Raw genomic sequence first — 14,513 nt, 5'->3', positions numbered from 1 at the left:
AGCCTGAATATAAGACGACCCTATAGGAAAAAAAGTTTTACTAGTAAATATCAATTCATGTAAACAATTTTTTCATATTTAATAAAAGCTATGATTGAGAAAAATATATATTTTTTTATTTCCTTTTATTTGCCAACCTGCTCCCCCAGTTATGCACATCTGCCCCCAAGGTTGCCACTCTGCCCCCAGAAATGCCTTAATCCCCCTTTATTTGCCACTCTGCCCCATGATGTGCCTTTTAACCCTCTATATGCCAGTCTGCCTCCAGAAATGTCTTATGCCCTCCTATATGCCACTCTGCCCCATGATATGCCTTTTAACCCCCTATATGCCAGAGTGGCATATAGGGGGGTTAAAAGGCATTTCTGGAGATATAGCCAAGCCAAGGCAGCCAGTACATGCTGGAACCTGGGGATGACAGGAGTTTGAGTACAGCCTCCCTATGCCATGCTACCACCCCCACCCCCTTTACACATCCATGCTATCACACACACACACACACACACACACACTTAAATACTCATTCATTCCATTAATCACACATACACACACACACGCTCAAACCCCACCCCCTTACCTGAACTGCAGATCTCCCACTCGCAGACTTCTGCAGGGGCCCAGCTGTGCGAGCAACTTCTCTGGCCCCGCCCCCAGAGGAAGGTGGGGGGAGGCCAAATTATGTGACACTCTGCTAGCTTCCTGCTGCTATTAGAAGAGACGCTGCTTGGGACCAAAGCACCGGTAAGCAGCCTGGCCCCAGCAGACATTTTTTTGGAGGTCTAATTAGAAGACAACCTCGATAAGACGAGCGGTATTTTTCAGAACATTTGCTCTGAAAAAAAACCTCGTCTTATAATCGAGCAAATACGGTATTTACTTTTTCACACATTGCTTCTCCATTTTGGTTTATTTTTGTTTAATAAACCATAACACTGTGTAATAAGTCATGTGTTGTTCATTTCAGGCTGTATTTACCTAATTAGTAGACCTGCTAAGGAACAGGTGTGTATATGCATGTGTTATACACTCACTGGCCACTTTATTAGTTACACCTGTTCAATTGCTTAACATAAATAGCTAATCAGCCAATCACATGGCAGCAACTCAATGTATTTAGGGATGTAGATGTGGTCAAGACAACTTACTGAAGTTCAAACCGAGCATCAGAATGGGGAAGAAAGGGGATTTAAGTGACTTTGAACATGGCATGGTTGTTGGTACCAGACAGGCTGGTCTGAGTATTGTTTCCAGCACCTTGTAGAAAATATGCCACAGACTGAAGGCAGTTCTGAAGGCAAAAGGGAGTCCAACCCACTACTAGCAAGGTGTACCTAATAAAGTGGCCAGTGAGTGCGTCTATAAAAAATGGTGAAAATCTATTTGACTTCTATTTGAAAAATCTTTTGCTCATCTACAAAAGCTAGTGAAAAAACTGCTATACTGTTATAATTATTGTCCTGAGTTTAGAAATAATTTATCGGTGCATCCCTAATTTTAACTCATTCAGTGACCAGATTTTTGTGAAGATATAGTGCTAATTTTAGTACTTGCTCATAACAAAACTTCATACATTTTTTTTTTTTTTTTTACAGTTGGAATTGGACGTTTCCCCTGATGGCAACATGATTGGGAAACTGTTTTTAAATGTTACCACATTTTTTTTTTTTATTTTACTAATCACAATTTGTAAACTCCGCTCCATGAGTCTTATGGTTCGATGCAGTAGCTGTATTCAACCTGTAGTAGGAGCTCAGAATACTCTGGAGGTTGGGAACTTTTTAATTTTAATGGGCGCCGCCATCCTGTGAGGCAAAATTCCTTCATTCCTTTCTATTGCACTTGTGACTGCTCCCTGGAGAGCGATATCAGGGCATTTCAGCAACACCATTTAAGCTTAGGAGGCGATCTCCTAACTTCTGTTAAATTAGGTGGCCATTCCCCTATTTTAATACGACGCACGTTGATGCTCCACGGCGTAATCAGACTGTTGCAGTTTTCAGTGTTGCCGAATGCCTCAAGTGGGAGAAGAAAGCGATCTTAGATCCTGTTTAACCTCATGCCATGCATGTCAATTGTTTAGGGGTTAAGGTCCTGTGCTTTTCAGTATGACCCATTCTACCATCATTTGTGTCTATTGAGATGGTTGCCTATGTGCTTGATTTTTTTAAACCTGTTAGCAATGGATGTTGCTAACATATATAAACTCAATTATGTCCAGAGTGTCCACATATTTTTGGTTAAAGTATAGCTTTCGGCTTCATAAAAGGACAAAATGAAAAGGAGAATTCCCACCAATATTTTTTCTCCATTTAGAGATTTTTTGTTTCGAACAGATTATATACTTTGAGTTTGTGATTTTGCACTTCTTCTCTAGAATATTTTCAGATTTGAGGGCGAAAAAAAAATCCATGAGCACATTTTTAACCCCTTAAGGACAATGGGCGGTCCCTAAACCCATTGAAAACAATGCATTTTGAGCCCGTACATGTATGGGCTTTGTCATTAAGGGGTTAAAACAACGTCAGACAAATAAAATTATACTGGGGAAACAGTAATACTGTCTGGTTTGCAAAACCTGTTTGTCTTGATTTTCATTAAGCAGCTGTTGAAACTGGTCTTATCTAGTTTGCAGACACATTGTAGAGTTCATATTATTTGTATTGCTGGAAGAATGGATAAACAATCCCAGAGGCCCACTTCAGTGACCTGTCATTTGCCCACACTAAACAGTCATAAGTACCAATTTTCCATTTTCAATAGGTTGCTAAACTGATTATAACTCAACATTATAAATTCAATTTTAAAAAATATTAGCTATTTAAATATAGCTTTTTAAACAGACCGTCCTCCACCAACATCCTTTGTATCTTGTTAACGTTCATACCAATATTGTATTCTCTCCTGTTGAGAACATGCTACATATTCTGCCCGATAAAGTGCAATACATATAAATCCATATAATGCAGTATACATAGTCTATTCATTTATATATGCATGTTCTGTATATCATTGTGGAATTTTGTTCTCCATTGTTATCTCTACTTGATACAGTCAGGTCTATGAATATTTGGACAGTGACAATTTTCCTAATTTTGGCTGTACCACACCACAATAGGGCACAGTGGACAGCTGCATTAAGGATCTGGCAAAGCATCACTACAGAAGAAGCCCAGAATTTGGCGTGGGTTCCATGGTTCAGGCAATCACCCACTGCAAAGGATTTTCAACCAAGTAATAAGAATGATAATTTTGCTTGTCTGCCCAATTACTTTTCAGCCCCTGAAAATGGGGGGGGTGTTAAAAATTGGTAAAATGTCCTATGTGAATGTAAATCCCCTCAAACAAAAGTTGAAGTCTGCCCCTTCAACCATTGGCTGCTTTATTTCAAATCCATTGCCGTGGCACACAGAGCCAGTTATAAAAACGGTGTTAGCGTCCAAAATTTTTATGGACCTGGTGGTATATAATGTGTCTACACGTTTCAGTCCACATTAGCAAAGCAGAACATAGATGAGATACTCAATCCAGATGGGAAATATGTTGGGGAAGACAGATGCGTGCATGCATGCATATATATATAATATATATGTATGTGTATATATATATATGTATATATATATATATATATATATATATATATATACACACACACACACACACATTTAAACATGGAAGCATTATTACAATTTTCACAATTAGATTACATTTTTCCCATGTAGTGGATTCATAAAAACATTTATAAGCACATTCAAGTATTTTGAGTTTGGAAAAATTTCCATCGTCTTTGGCATCACCTGCAGTAAAGCGTAGTTGTATTCACACATTTACAAAAAGCAGGACTGTCATGCAAAATGTCGATGTTTAAGGGTTAATAAGGCATCTTGCATTAAGAAGATTAAATATTTTTTTTCTTGGGCCACATCATGCCATAAATGTTCTCAGGAATCCTGGCCAGACCCCAACATAAAGTTAGCAGATAATGAAGAGCATCCAAGCGGTGCTTCTTTAAAGGATGCCATAAAATCCTTGAGGGGCCGCATTATCTAGCATTGTCAGAGTTATGATCATAACATGAAGATGTTTGTGCGCTCAGTGTGACCTCTAAAAGGATATGACACGTTACAGGACGAGTTTAAACAGGGCCTAAGAAATAACAGGTCATCTAGCTATCAGGTAGATGGGGGCGTTTTTGGCACCTAAACGCTTGTAACAACATGAGGGACGCGACCCCCCCCCCCCGCGTTATCGTACAAGGTACCATAACATCAAAATAAGTATTAAAATTTCAGTTTGCTGATGGGTTTTATGACTGAGCTCATTAGTGGTGTCGTAAGAGTCTGGTTACACACTGCCTTCCCTCTGTGACACCAAACGGGTGAATGAGAGTGGAAACCTGAGAATAGGAATCTGAATTTCCTGGAACATCATTCTGACAAGGGACTCATAGGTTATTTTACTTCTGATTTCTGATTAAATATAAATTAAGCAGTACCGTCATTGTGCTCTAAATTTTAACTTATAGCTTTAGGGGATAGCCGGTGTTTACACGTTCTAATTTGGGAAGTTTTATTTTTACTAAATTGGGTTTTTACAGAATTTGAGCAGATCAGGGGGTTACCGAAGCCTTCTTAGGTACTTTTATAGAGCTTAAACAGAACTCGGTGGAATTGAATAAAACAGATTTGGGGTTAAGGTGTAGGTGCTCCTGGCCCGGCAGGGATAGTGGCGAGTGAGCATGCGGCTGGTCTTTACCATTGATTCTTTCACACCCACCCTTAACATCAAGGTGAGAACCAATAAATCCCGTGGCTGTGTGGGACTTCTGTGACACATACTATGCTGGGCTTTTGCACAGGGTCTTCCATGTTTTATGCAACCAGTGCCCCCCCAGCAACCTCATCTAAACTATGTGGTAAGAATAAAAAAATCATATACCCTTAATATATATCAAAACACTTGTTTTTTTTTTCCTTTATATGTATATTTTAGTTTTTATTGTTTTGTTTTTCGTATTTTCACGGCTGTATTAGAGGTCAGCGCACTATAGATTAAGATCCAGCTTGGGGGCTTTTATGACCACCAGGATCCATATTAGCACATCACCTGTCAGGGTTCCCCAGCACAGCAGTCAGGGGGTTCTCCAGTGGTGTCCCCCTCTACAGCAATCAGGGGAATCATGTGGGGGGCCCTCTGCTCGCTGAGTGCAGAGCTGCATCATACCTGCACACAGGCTGACTGATCACATATTGTATTGTGAAATACTATTGTAGGAGACTATTGGGGTCTCCACAGACCCCACAAGTCCCTCCTGTAACAAGATGATTCCCTGGCGATGTCGGTAATGACATAGCTGGAAGTAAATGCCCAAATTTCCGTTTTTCATTTAAATTCCTTCAGAATGTAACAACTGAATTAGACCTGCCACATTGGATCGGACCACCCAGGGAGGGGAGTCCAGGGTAGGGTTAAGGATTTATGACATATCCCCTAAGTCACAGTCGTTAAAGCACGTATAAAGTTTAAAATGTTAATAAAATGGTCCATTTAATTTTCAAAGATTTTACCGGTAAGGTGAAACAGAAAAGCCATCGTAGCCACATTTCACTCATCACCAGTTCGCTGGCTTGACAACCGGGCGGGGGGGTGTTTTGGCATAAAGATGCAATATTTGATCAGTCCTTGGTCTAGCCTTAGTTTCAGTATAGCCATAGGCTTCGTTTTCATCCTGCAAACCAGTTTTAGTAGCCATACCGCTAAACTCTCAAAAACATCAATATTCTTTTAGAGATGTGGCCACTGCGTGAACTGCACACAATATTCTATGTAACTGATGTCTGTACATAGATCTGTAAATTGCTAGAATGATCTCCTTTCTGCTACTAATGCTTCTCACTATAAACCCCAGCACCCAGCCAATATTGACTGGTTTCCCCTTATCCTTAGATGCGTATAATTTAGAGCCTTAGAAGTAGGGAAAGATTCTTGCTTTTGAGAAAGAAAAAAAAAAAAAGATCTTGGGGGGGGGACCAACTAATTACTGAGACATAACTCAGGGGTTGATAATTCAGGGGTTAATAGTTTTCTTACTATGATAAATATTGTCTCAAACCTTTTACAGCTCAGTCTGAATCACTACCTCCCACATCTTAGATTTTTCAGCCCTGCCAACTAATACAGGAATAGAGCACAGAAGGTGCTTGAAGGGAGACCAATGTGTTTTCTTTTGAACCCCAAGGTTCGTGCTTCTCGGTCATCCGCTGTAGGGCAACAGTGGCAACTAAGTCCCCAATCTTCATCTTTTAGGCAAAGCCTAGGGAGAGCCAGATCTTCTAGGGTTCTCCACAAAAGGAATTGCACTTAAGTGTTAAAAAATGGTAGTGATCAAGAGGCACCCTCCCCTCAGGTCCACTAACACTATAAGATACATATGTTACACAAAAAAAGAAGTCCATTGCTGGTATTTTAAGAACCAAAACACTCACCACCACCATTCATAGGTCGGGGCATATTAAAGTAGGGCTGCAACACGAATCGATAACAGCGATAAATCGATAATGAAAATAGTTGTCAACGAGTTTCATTATCGATTAGTTAAATCGATTTTATCGAATATAAGATGAGGATTTTTTCAGAGCAAATGCTCTGAAAGATACCCTGTCTTATAATCTGACCTCGAATAGAGCTCTGATAACACTAAGATCCAAATCTCCCGCAGCGCTGCAGGAGACCCGGATCCTTCTCTCTGACAGGCGGCAGGCGTCTGTGATGGAGCACCAGCGTGACGTGGCCTTTTGGTGCTCCACCATAGAAGCCCTGGCGGACATTCCAGCAGCGGCGGCGGTTGTCTGCGCGCAATGCACAAGGTTCACCGGCTGCTAAAGAGGCGGACCCCCCCCCTCTGGCAGCCGGTGGGGGTCTGCACAATGCGCGCAGACAATCAGCGCTACTCCAGTGAAAGTGCCAGCCAGCAGCAGAGGTTTGTCTGTGCATATCACGCAGATGTTCACCGGCTGCCCCTACTAGACACCAAGGGATCTGGGGGGCAGAGTGGCATATCAGTGGTATAAGACATATCAGAGGGCACTCTGGCATATAGGGGGTATAAGGCATATCTGGAGGGGCAGGCTGGGAAATAAAAAAAAGAAATACATTTTTCTCAAAGTTTTTTTTTCAGCTGTTTTTAACATCCAGTTTGTTCATTAAATTTTAAATAAACAAAACATTTATTTTTTATCCGATTCATCGAAAAATAAAACCGGCCAACTAATCGATTATGAAAATCTGGTGAGAAAAAATAAAAAGTGCAGCAACGGGTTAGAGGTGCAAGAGGCGTGCAATTGTGCCCCCACACAGTAAGTGCCCTGTCACACATGACCAGGGAACATCGAATGCAGTACCTCTGGCTTCCAGTACTTCCTCAATCTTGAGGCCAGGAGAGCCAGCTTTCCATCTCACAGGTACTCACCTGATCTTAGGATAAGTGAGGAGAGACCGGTATCGAAGAGGACTGCAACCCAGCAATCACAATTCAATACAATCTGTCTAGCATTAACACAAATGACTGAATTCACAAAAAAATATATAAAAAAGGTCTCAATTTTACATTAACTTTACATGAAGAATTCGCGCAGATTAAACTATACATTACACAGGGCAAACAAAGCTCTTCCTGTACCAGAAGCTCATTGGGGTTGGACCTCTACAGTTAAGTCAATGATCTGAAAAACATTTAGAAACTCTTAGCAAATACATCAAAATACTGCATACAAAAAACCCTCAGTCTCATAATCCCTCTGATCTGTGTCCCAATAAGTCTGTGTTCTCCTAAACTATTCCGAGTCTGTGACCCACCATGCATTTTCCAGTGGCCTTTCCCCATAGATGTATCTTCCAAATCCATTTGCTCAGTCGTACTGGTTACTTGTTTATGCATTTTTAACAAACAAATTTAAGGGCTCCACCTCCAGATTGCTTATGTCTGAGGTTGGACTGTCACAATGTACAAAGTCAAGGAGTTAAAAATCACAGCTCTCCTGCAAACTCTATACATGCTCCCTTTTACAATCAGACCCCCCTCGGTACGCTTCATTTATCCCGATAGGCAAACATTTAAGTTTACAACTTCTGCCATGCAGGTAGAAGAAAAGGCAGACATCCTCACCCTCCTTGGGCAATGTGGAGCCACAAGATCACCAAACCTTCCTTGAAGATCTGTACCACCACCAGGATCAGAGAAAACAGTGTGGTTCCAAAGATGGGAATACACACCCACATTCTTGTCAACATTAGAACCAATTCTTGATAACAGTAATTGGCATATCAATGTAATTTAGACTCATGTCTACCATTTTATTCAAAACCACAGTCAATATTCCATAGAAGACTCCCCCAAAAATCCACTCTATAAACTCTGTTCTCTCATGAGCATCACCCTTTGCCCTGGTGCAAGTTAAAAAGAGTAACCTCCTTGAATCCTGTAAGTTGCTTTTGTAAAACCGTGCGCTTTGTTTTTCCATGTAGCTATTCTGTCCTCTGAGGCCCTTCAGAGGCCTTCTGGCTAGCTAACATCTGGGGCAGGAATAAGCAAAATGCTCCAGTAGGCTATTACTAGCATCACAGCAAACAATATCCAGCAAAGGGCAATGAGAAGCTTACATGGTAACTTGCTTTTTAAATCTGGCTCTAAGTGTTCCCTGACACAGCACAATGAATACCTTTTACCTTTGCCAAGCACCCCTCCTTCACCTTGGCAGTCATGGACGTTATGCTCCTGCCTCCCTTCATCCACCTGAAACTTTTGGACAGTAGCTTGTTGTCCACTAGAAGCAGAACACAGCTAACAGATTTAAGAGCCATATATAGCCACATCTGGCTACATTTCCAGAATTCAGCTGGCACCTGTGTGCTCTTGCTGAAGGTGACCACCTCTGCTAACCTATTGCCAGCATCAGAGAATCAGCTTTACCAATTCCTTTCCAGGATCACAGATAGGGCTATAGTCCTAATCCACCAGGGGTATCATTGTCTTCTGTTACATACTCAACAGGAAGTGTATGATGCGTATTAAGGGACATAACAGTCCACACGCAGGTAAATAAATAGGGCCAGGCCTTTCCACCCTAACTGGCTGGGCAGGAAAAACACTGAATCACTTTACCCAAGAGAATATTCCCACCCTCCTGACACATCCCATCTTTAAAGGGCTCAGATGTTTTTAGATGCACATTTGAACCAAACAATTATTACCACACACTATGAAAAACATCTATATGCAAAAAAAAATCTATAGCCAAGGAATCTTGCATGTATACTAGGGAAAAAAAAAAAACACAAAACCTTACAGCAGATCCCACTATGTTCTGTAGGAACCTGGCCAGGCCCCTTTCGTAATGTTTTATAAACATGAACATACGCGTAAAGTCATACAGGCATTGGAGTCACTAAAGGGAAACAACTTATGTTATGATGTTAGGAATACGGTTAGGTTTTAATAGCAGACTCATGAATATATTCTGTGTGCATACAATGGGGTCTGAGTAATAAGAATGGGTAAACTACCTCACATGTAAACAGAGGATGCTTGGTAGCTATACGTTTGTAACATGTGGGGTGTGATAAATGTTATAATGTACAAGGTACATCTTAAAATATAAAGCAAGAGTTTGCAGTCAGGATTTACAGCTTATTAAAAGGGACACTCCAGCCATCACTTTATTGCATATAACTGTGTTGTCACTTTTACATTTTTCACATACATTTTGCAAATTACCACCCCTTCCATATTAATTTGCCCATTTCTATACCACCAACCTAAATGGCACATTTAGACCATCCCTTCAAGAGCATCAAAGTCCCTGGGCTATATTTTCACACGTGCCACCAAATGGGCATCACCTAGAGACAAAGAAAGGCAATTCCTATAAAAATGCCATGTATTTTACTTTGGTACAGTATAGTTCTGTGTTTAAGGCTTGTTTTCTTTAATACCGTTTTGAATGTTTGCCGTTTGACCATCATGTTGTGACCATTTTACTCAGATCAAATATAAAATTCATCAGTTCTTTGTGCCCAAAGTCAACTTTCTGAGATTGTCATGTTACCATTTTTTTTTCTAATTAGGACAATACACCTTTTTGGCTAAATGGCTTTGTTCTATAATTTGAGATCAGAGGGTTGCTGAAGCCTAGAACTTGGTGGTGACAGAGTAAATTTATGGTGTCAGGCGGTGAACAGGTTTGGTTTAAATGTTGTAACCCTGTGGGGGGGAACCCACACCACCATCACAGGACTGGCCTACAGTTGAATGATCACAATTGATCGATTAATGTAAAACTGGGCAACTGTCAATACAAATTGAGTTTGTTCATTATTTGATCAATTCAGAAAAATCCCAGGTATAGCTATAGCAGGCATAAGATTAATTGTAGATAATTGAATTGATTAGGGATCTGCAGCTTAATCTCCTCAAAATGGTGGAAAAGACCAAAAACAATTACACATCCTCACAATGTTACATGGGGGGTATGCCCATCAAGATATGTTCTGTGTGGAGAAACAAACCCGTCTGACTATATGATAAAACATTTCTGTACAGTGAAGAAAGTGTTTATTCATGGTCAGTGTTTTTTAACCACAACCTCTCAAATGTTTCCTAATGTTCTCACCCATTGGAATGACCCCACTTATGTCTGATTGTAATTGATACACTAATAAGAGAACAAATCATGCTATTCTTCTGACATGTAAATGGATTGGTTCTTCTTAGGAATAGCAATTTCATCAAAAATCCAGGCTTGCCGGGCAACCTCAAAATTGGTTTTCTGTTTGTATATAACATATGCTGACCAAAAATTTTTTTAACCAAAAATGTTAAAATACATTTATGCCTGTTCATTAGATAAAATACTGTTTTACCATTCCACTGTGTATTTTTTCTTTAAAAAATGTTTCTTTAAAATAGCACCAAATTTAAGGGTGCGGCCTTTTCTTCGGGTGCAGCCTATATTTGAGCCGATACGGTATATTTCAGTAGTCTTGTCCCTGTTTAAATGTTAAGTGAAATATCCTACACGGATCCAAGAGTCAATCTGTAAATTGCACAAATAATTTTTTTGGAGAAAAAAAAAAAAAAGCGTAACTTTTTTGCATCGTTCTCCAGAAGAGAAGCAGTGTAGATTCACTTAAGATCCGATGTGATGGTGATCTAGGGGTAACATCCTCATGAGAGGCCTAGAGGTGATTCCTTCTGCATAGTGCTCACTATATTTTTGTAGGAAACTTTAACCTATTACGTTCTTCAGAATTAAGGGGTTTAGTGTAACATCAAATTCAAATAGAAACCATTTCTACTTAACACAGTCACACCACTAAAGCAGATTTAAATAAAATAGCTTGCAGGATTTCTTAAGTGACATATCTGCGTCCATCACAAACAGAAATAAAATGACTATTGGACTGTTGTAAACAAAATTAAAATATACTTCACTGCTGTAGTCCACTTTACCAGCACATCTGTGGTTTTAATGGTCATTTCAATTCGATTGATATAGTGAGGGGAAGAAAAAAAGAAAAAAAAACCCACCTGATCTCACATATAATAAAACAAATAAAAGTACATGAGGAAGTAGGATGTGTTCACTGTACAACCAAACATAAGCCAGGAACAGCAAAGGTTAAGTGGGTAAGGTAAACAGATAAGGTTGCCGTTTGCAATAGGATCATGTAATAAGAAAGGGCTGGGGAGACACCACACCCACACTTACTGAACTGCTTTGGTGAGGTTATTTTTCAAGGTAAAAGGCGGAAACAGTTTATACTTTAAAACAGCAGAAATAAGTATTCACTTTCACATTTGCAAACAAGCGCTTTGACCAAACAGCGATAAACACCTCGGTAAAAATGTAAAAAGTGGACCACCACAGGCAGGACTATTTCTTTTATGAAAAATAGCTAACAAAATACCACAATGTGCAATTAGCCAGTTTGTGCAAGACAGGCAAGGTGGAACACAGCTCAAGAGGTATGGAGAAAGAAGGTAAGATTAAATATAAGAAAAGTATTAACTGGCAGACTAGTAGGCAGTGTGTCAAAGGCTGTCTAATTAGATTCCTCCTGAGATGAGGTGGAAACAGTACAGTAACATAGCCTGTAAGGAAGGTGCAGCGGCTTTGCACGTAGCTTTACATGGTTAATACCTCATGACTTAAGGTACCTGGCAGAATCCCGCACAAAAAAAAAACAGCAAGGCAATCACAGCGTTGCAAACAGTAACTACAAGTTCAAAAATGTACCTTTGACCTTCATGTTGCTACCAAGAAAGAAAATGGTGCCCACATTCACTAACACTAATGGAAACATTATAATTCATTAGAAGATGGAAGAGAAAAAGTAAACTTTCCAAATATATTCTGCTTATAAAACCATACCTGTGCAACATTACAAGACAGACCAAATTTAGCTGGGGGGGGACAGAATAGCTAGCCACACTTATTTATGGTTTTATATTTATAAACATATTCCATAATGCTGTACAATGAGTAAAACAGAACGCAAGTAACATAACATAATTTAGCTTAAAGAAACAACAGGTAAGGAGGGCCCCGCTCACAGGAGCTTACAATCTTCTCCACGCATACAAATTTAAATGTATTAGAGAAATTTACTACCCAGTTGAACAAGTTTATAACATTATGCAAGTGTATGCAAACTAGAACAATTTATTTTCTAGCATCTACTTTAATATGTAATTGTTCATACTGGGATTAACAGGAGTTTAATAAAACAAAAGTATGTAAATTAGGTTAGAAGTGTGCTTAATGCGTTCACACGTAAACATAAGAAAACTTAAGTATAGAGAAACAATAAGAAAAAAGAAAAAACTCAGGCCAAACAGGTACTAAGCAATTCAAAGCATTCATTTCCTTCTCTTCACCAAACAGCAAATTTCATTACTAGTTACAGACCTCACAAGCAATCAAGGGGTTTGTTGAGGAGTCAGTGAGCTCACGACGCTTGGCTGCCAAATCCTCCAACATCTCTTTCCAAGCAGCAGATACCAATCAAGTAGATAAAACTGATAAAAGCCAGAATGTTTCCCCTTTCTCTTTACTCCATCAGTAAATACTTTCTGGTAAAGGGGGATTATACACACACAACTACCTTGCCTGCTCTTGTTCCTTCCTTTACTAAACTCAAAAGCAGGAAGTTACCACCCTGAACTATCACTCAACAAGGGAGGAGAACCTGTCCCCTCCTCACTAGGGCAGGTAGAGTTGTTGGCAAGGCAGTCGCTGACATCACAGTATTTGGAAAGACTGTACGGCAGCCGAGAGCAAGCAGCTCTCTACCCTGCTTCAGAATGAGAGAAGGTTAATTCTCGTTTCCCCAACCCCCTCAACTAAGCCAGTTCTGCTCCTCCTCTTCCTACAAAAAGACAGAGTGAAGCTTTGACTGCTGCTTCTTGTGCAATAGAGTACAAGGAGAGGCAACACTGAATTAGACCTTCTCATTTACAATTTATTATGCTCCCCAAAGCAATCACCACAGTGACTTGTGCTTTGCAACCACATAATGCTATGTCACCAACATATACTGCAGTACTGTACACATCTAAATAGCCAGATCTTTAGGGCTCAGGTATTTTCCCAGTAAATCAAATGCATGGCATGAAAACTGAACTTCAATAAACAGATGTTTACTGGTTATAACAAAATATGTTTACTAGGAGCAACTAACAAAAACTTTTCCTGGTGCTAAGTGAGGGAAGGTAAGCGTAGTAACCCTGTTCATAATTCGCTTAGCATGACAAAATTAAATATTTTACATCCTGACTTGCCAAAACACATTTTTGTTTCAACAGGCTAACAGGACAAAACACAAAAGGCAGCAATCCCAAGTATACCCCCTACCCCCACACACCTCTAAAAAGGCAGAAAGAATGTTGGATTGAAAATTTCCCTGCCCCCAGACAGATCACTACAAGAGAAACCAGTTTTCCAGATAATCTCCTAGGAGGGACATCATGAAACACTGTTAAAAGTATCAGTGCTCTTGAAAGGTCTAACACCTCACAACTTTCTATATAAAGAACCTTCACTAAAAGCCACATAGCAAGGTAAAAGTACCATGGTTTGGTGAGTTAAGTTTAATTTACAAACACCAATTTCATGCAAAGTCTTAACACTTATCTTATTTAAAACCCAGCAGCTATTATAAATTGTCATTGGTATGAATCATATTTATCTATAAACTGCCATTATCTTGTAATGTACCAATGTACAATGTGACATAAGTAGTCCATCACATAATCTGTGCTTACAAAAGGTAAGGAGGGTCCTGCTGAAACAAGTTTACAATCTAAAAGTTAACCATTTAAAACCAACAAGAGGTCACAATCCAATGGAAAAAAAGGGGGGGCAGTATTTTAATTGTAAAATATCTATAGATAACATCAACTACAGAATTCTAGAGGGATTGGTGTATTCAGCATATTGTATTTTATTAAGTATTGTGGG

At 39.6% G+C, this 14,513-nt stretch overlaps 1 protein-coding gene across 1 annotated transcript in view; it reads right to left on the bottom strand.

Annotated features, from left to right (window-relative positions):
• MARK2 (microtubule affinity regulating kinase 2) overlaps window positions 1–13,516 on the bottom strand; it is an 86,368-nt gene extending 72,852 nt beyond the window's left edge. The window contains exon 1 of the mRNA XM_053448703.1: window positions 12,963–13,516. Coding sequence (XP_053304678.1) covers window positions 12,963–13,034 — 72 coding nt within the window. The 5' untranslated portion in view covers window positions 13,035–13,516. The remainder of the gene's footprint in view (window positions 1–12,962) is intronic.
• Window positions 13,517–14,513: the final 997 nt, after the last annotated feature.

The sequence above is a fragment of the Spea bombifrons genome, chromosome 10, assembly GCF_027358695.1.
Source record: "Spea bombifrons isolate aSpeBom1 chromosome 10, aSpeBom1.2.pri, whole genome shotgun sequence".
Lineage (NCBI taxonomy): Eukaryota > Metazoa > Chordata > Amphibia > Anura > Pelobatidae > Spea > Spea bombifrons.
The sequence above is the reverse complement of the archived record's forward strand: the minus strand, read 5'-3'. Positions and strand labels throughout refer to the sequence as shown.